The 5,789-nt window shown below is 37.7% G+C and overlaps 1 protein-coding gene across 1 annotated transcript; it reads left to right on the top strand.

Moving 5' to 3' along the window:
- The first annotated feature begins 200 nt into the window (after positions 1 to 200).
- LOC120895040 lies at positions 201 to 4,524 on the top strand. Its single transcript, XM_040298027.1, has 6 exons — positions 201 to 450; positions 542 to 849; positions 931 to 1,206; positions 3,706 to 3,939; positions 4,004 to 4,086; positions 4,157 to 4,524. Exons 1-4 carry the CDS (start codon positions 314 to 316, stop codon positions 3,861 to 3,863), a joined length of 879 nt encoding a protein of 292 aa, XP_040153961.1. The 5' UTR covers positions 201 to 313; the 3' UTR covers positions 3,864 to 3,939; positions 4,004 to 4,086; positions 4,157 to 4,524.
- The last annotated feature ends 1,265 nt before the right edge of the window (positions 4,525 to 5,789 follow it).

Genomic DNA, 5,789 nt, shown 5'->3' on the forward strand with positions numbered 1-5,789 from the left:
GCTCACGATGTTAGGGGTATTCGTATGGGTCGTACGAGCGTGATGGTGTTATACGGCAGCGAAGGCAGAACGGGCGAGATAGAAACAGCGTAACGCAAAGTGTGACATCGAGCGTCAGCGACGGAGGTTGTTGTTGTTGGATTAACGAAAATTTATATATAGAAGAAGAAGAAACCGACGCCGTGGCTGAAGGGTCTACAACTGCTCACAACTGCAACAACCATAGCGATATTGGTAAATGTTTGCGAACTTGGGCAGTTGTACATAATCAGCCACGCTCGTCGGTAAATGAAATTTGAGCTATTTTGGGAATATGGACAGATTTGGAAGAAGCAAGGATTCTCGCACGCTATTGAAAACGCCAAAACCCATCGGGGAAGAGATACAATCGATAGCGGGCGGCGAATTTTGGTACAAAGGAATAGAAAATAATCTCGTCAATTATTTAAAGTAAGTTTTGAAAATAATTTAGCCTAAACAGTGTCTGGTAAATGTGTATATTTTAATTGTATTTCGATTGTTCTCATTCTGATTTATTTAGGTTAACTGTTCCATCAATCGACGAACTGTCGATACAGGTATCCACCGACGGACTCCCTCTTCATAGAGGTGGACCTACACAGCTCTGGCCCATACTTATGAACATTGTAGAACTGCCCTCCGCACCAATTATGATGAGCGCAGTGTTTTGTGGACCAGCAAAACCAACCAGTCTGGAAGTATTTTTAAGACAGTTTGTAGAGGAGGCAAATGACATTCATCGAAGGGGATTGCGGATCGGAGATAAAATGATAAAATTTTCGATCCAAGCTATTATTGCAGATTCTCCTGCGCGGGCTTTCCTTAAAGGTATGTAAACATACAACCATTGCTTATATGTACTCAATTATCTGGAGCTTGTGTAATGCTAATTATGTTTGTGTTTTGCAGCAACAACCTACTTCAATGGATACCACGGTTGTATGAGGTGTACCTGTGTTGGGGAATATTATAAACATGAAAAAAATATTTTCGACTCCGTTGGCGCTCCTCTACGAACGCACCATGGATTTAAATCTAGGGATTGTCCGGGTCATCACCAGGAATGGCGTTCACCCCTGGAAGACCTTGATGATTTTGTTATGGTGGATAAATTACCGACTAGTTGTGGGTTGCACTTATGCTATGAGGGTGCGACTCGCCGACACTTGTGCGGTCTTGTGGGTGGTAAGTATGAAAATATTCCTACCTGGTCCAAGGGTCAAAAGCAAGCGATATCTGAATTTCTTATCAGCGTACAACTTCCCTTTGAGATTCATCGCAAACTCAGAGGGCTGAATGTAATTCGATATTGGAAGGGTACGGAATTCAGATCTTACTTGCTATATGTAAGTCCCGTGTTAATGGATGATGTTTTGGCTGAGAAAGCCTATTGCCATTTTCTGCTGTATTTCTGCGGAGTAGCAATATTTTCCTCCTCATTCCATCGACGTCATTGGGAACGTGCCGCTGAATTCCTTAACAGCTTTGTCAAGGATTACGGAAAGATTTATGGCCGTGGCGAGCTGACAAGCAATGTCCATAATATTCAGCATATAGCACGAGACTGTTTTAATTACTAATTACCGTTACATAAGCATTCTACTTTTGACTACGAGAATTATTTGCAAATTTTAAAACGCTCGACCCGTTAAGGCTTTAGATGTAGCGTCCAATTTGCAGCACGTTATGAAGAACGTTGCGCAACCGAAGTAGCTGCTGCAAGCAAAAAACGCAAATTTCCCCATTTAACTAGAAATGGTAAAGGTATCTTTTTAGAGTCAAACTTTCTTTTAAGCCCTTTGCCAAGAGACCAATGGCTTCTAACAAAGGGTAATGGTATTATTCAATTTTTAGGAGTTGAAAAGAGTAATGGATGTTTTATAGTATCTGGAAAACAATTTGAATGCAGCTCCAGCTTATTTTCATTTGCTTTGCGTGCGGATTATCCGGATTTGGTATTTTCATCTTTAGACATTCTTATTCATAAAGTTGATGCAAATGTTCAGACGTGTGACGTAAACATTTCTCTGTTAGATATTAGATGTAAACTTGTAGCTGTCTATCCTCCATCAAAACCTGGCACAGTTGTTTTTTCCGCTCTTTTGCATACCCTCCAGTTGGATTAAAATTCATTAACATGTATTCACTAACATTATACTTTAAGAATTATTCTGTAGCTAACCACTTATTTGCTCGTAGTTGTAGTTTGTTTGTAGTTTTGTTGGTATTTTTAGTAATGATGATAAAAAAAGAATGTGTATGCAAAAGCGTTTGAAACCATTTGTGTTCATAAAACGTGTTATTTTTAGTGCAATGCTGTCTAAGTATTGCCTACGAAATTCTTCATGAACTATTTTCAAACGCTTTTGCATGGGAAAGCGGTGGGTCTTATCATCGTTATTATTTAATATCATATTATTCCTGATGCATGGTAGATGTTGTTTGTAGCAATTAAAATTCTTACTTGTAAAAAACTACATGGTAATGCTTGTTTCATTAATTTAATTAATTTACTGCATGTGAAATGTTTTGAAATTTTATTTTTGCGATTTTTCTCTTCAATAAACTTCACATAGTTTATACGTCTGTATTGGGTGGAATGTTATCGTAGACTTATTTATGATTTCAAAACCAATTTGTAGTTCCGTTGCTTGATATGATTAAAACGTTTTATTTTCGAGTGAATCAAACCAACTAGAAATAAAAATAGTCCTAATTTTCACATTTAATTTATTACATAAGCTTGTTTAAAGCTAAATTTGATTATGTTATATCTGATTTGATCAGTTTGTTAAAAAAATTATCTTAAATATTTCGTCTATATAAATATAGAGTCTACATATTGCTAGTGAGTGTAAAAGATAAGGAAGGGTTTAGATTTAAATATATAATAATAATAACTTATTTATTAATTCTATTATTGCGTGTATGATAAATTTTACTAGAGCTCTTGATTTTTCCTTTGCAGTTTTGCAAGCTACTTTGAGCGTTATCTAACTTTCTTTAAAGAAAACGTTCTACGTCGTCAATATTCACAGCAAAAATATCTTCCTCTCCTATTCTCTTAAATAATTTAATTACATTTACATTTTGATTCATTGGAATCTTTGTTCCATTTTTGCCCCCGCCACGCCAGCTGCATAGCACAACTAATTCTTTAGCAAATAATAATATATAAAACTATTGTGCATTCGGCCTTTAGCATCATTTGTCTTGGTTTGAATTCTTTGTGTTAACTGGTAACAAATATTTTGAAAATATGTGTTTTCAGCCAACTGATCATTAAAAGATTTCAGTTCTGCAGCGGTTGTAAGGCGAGGTTTTTGGATTGGTATATTTTCCTGATCCATTACTTCGGTGAATTTTCTTCGATGGTCTGTGCGATACTCCATTTCGGCCCAAACACCTGCTATAGACGTGTTAATGTTGGACAATTTTTTAAGAGTTGTTCTCTTAAACTCTGCATCACTTATCTCCATTGCTGAAGATCCATGCCGTGCCGAAATTTCAATTTCGCCGAATGGTGTTTGTTGCAGAGCTTCAGGAGCAACAGATGGTATTGGAGGGCTATACGTATATCTTGGTTTACCGGTCGATGACTGGGCCAGGTGTTGTTGTACTGCTGAGATAATCACTGGTTGTTATTGGTTATTTGATATTTATTGGTTGGTTTGATATTTTTAGGAAGCATTGATGATGATGCCGAGAGGATGCGAGATGATGATCCTGATGTTGACAACTGTACCAGTTTTGCTGGGGCATTAACGTTGAGGAGTGGTCGGCAATTGTTCAGATTTGATAATTACTGGTCTATTTGCCTGTTTCGCAGTGCAAGGAGCTGATGACGGTGATGCCGAATTGACGCGGGGCGAGGATGCGATGGCTGACGATTGAACCAGGTTCACAAGGGCATTCACGGTGAGGACTGGTCGGTCCATTTGTCCCGATTTTATAACCACTGGCTTGTTGTTTTGATTCACAGTGCCAGGAGCCGATAATGGAGATACCGAAAGGACGCAGGATGATTTTTTTGACCATTGCACGAGCTTCACAGGGGCATTCACGGTAAGTACTGGCCGGCACATTTGTTTGGTTTTGATAATCACCGGGTTATTGGTTTGTTGTACATTTTCAGGAAGGAATAATGGTGATGTATATATGGATATCTTTAATGGTACGATGGTCGAAGGTACTACCGATGCCTGCGCTTTTACGCTGAGATCTGGAAATGTTGCCATCGGTGCCGTTATCGTTTTATACACGTTGTTTGAAGCCATTTCGCTAAACGTATCCTAAATGAACATTTTGTTTATTTAGTGAACCATTTGATTTCAATTTATCCTAATTAATATGTACCTTTTTATGTTTTGCAGAAAATCTGAGAGCAATAATAAAACAAATTTTATATTTCAGCTTATGAAGCAAAGTCTATATGATACAGAGGTCGAGTCGTCCAGAACATTTGATCAAAAAGCGTGGGAAAGTTTTGACAGCTGGATGAAAAAGCTGCAATAGTTTCATCGTAGCATACATTGAGGTTTTAGTTGTTGTGCATGCAGTGGTCTGAAAGCATTTTCGGCCATTTTTACATCGTTTGTTCGTAATATTGCACTTAAAAAAGTTGAAGAATATCAAGAAAAGATAGAATTATAGTACAATTATTGATTATAACAAGATCAGTGCCCGAAATTACGACGAAATCTTGTGCAGCTCAAGAGGGTCAAAGCTAAGAGGCCAGATTTCTGATTGTGGTTATTTTTAAGTGATGAATTACTGAAAAAACTACTCCATGCCACGTTCATGAGAAAGAAATGTATAGTTAAAGTAAGTTTTGAGCACAAAATGCACAATTAGCCCTAAAAAGTGTATGGTTGTTTGGAATCGTTTGTGAACGCTTTTTCATCTAACTGTCAAAAATAAGCTTTCAAAATGGTGGACCAAAATCGAGCTATGCATCGACCTCTGTATTATATGGACTTTGTTATGAAGCATCACCGAACAATTTGGTTTTGTTTTGTATTTTCATTTGACGTTTCGATCAAAGTGTACGAAGATCAGGTGGTCTCATAGCCTGTTTTTCATAGCAAAAGTTGAACTTCACTTTTTGACAGCATGGGTGAAAACATTTCCCCAAACAAGCTTTCTGACGACTTGCCTAATGCACAAACAATCTTAGAATCTTCGTTATTTGCACTGAAATACCTTAAAAAGCACTCAAAATATTTGTTATTGTAAGCTAAACCAAATCTGAACTATTTAAATCCATTTTTGGATCAAAATAATGCCGTCGATGAGGACACCAATGTGTACTACGTATGTGTTGCTAAGAACAAAGCGAACGGTTCCTATGGAAATTCATTTCACCCATTCTGTCAAAAGGAGCTTTTTTGATTCCGAAATTAGTTGTCAATTTGTATGGGACGAGACCACCTGATATTCATACACTTTGGTTTCGATGATGACAATTGGAAATGACAGGAGAGAGCAAAGCACAGAGGTCGGTTTTCATGAAATTGTACTAAAATTTCCCTTAAACTGGTTCAGTTTAAGGTAAGTTTAAGGCTCCAGTTTAAGGGAATTTGCTCGAATTCCCGATTATTCGTGCTCGAAAATGTCAACTGGGTTGGTATGACGATGGAAAGCCATGAGTCGTTAGCTTCGTTTGAGCCTCTTCCATAGACTTCCTCAAAGACTTAAATGTCAAGCGAGACACGTGTGCTTGGAGATGTTGACAATCTAATGGTGCCATGTGAAGTGCATGCCTTCCG

The sequence above is a fragment of the Anopheles arabiensis genome, chromosome 2 (genome assembly GCF_016920715.1).
Source record: "Anopheles arabiensis isolate DONGOLA chromosome 2, AaraD3, whole genome shotgun sequence".
Classification (NCBI taxonomy): domain Eukaryota; kingdom Metazoa; phylum Arthropoda; class Insecta; order Diptera; family Culicidae; genus Anopheles; species Anopheles arabiensis.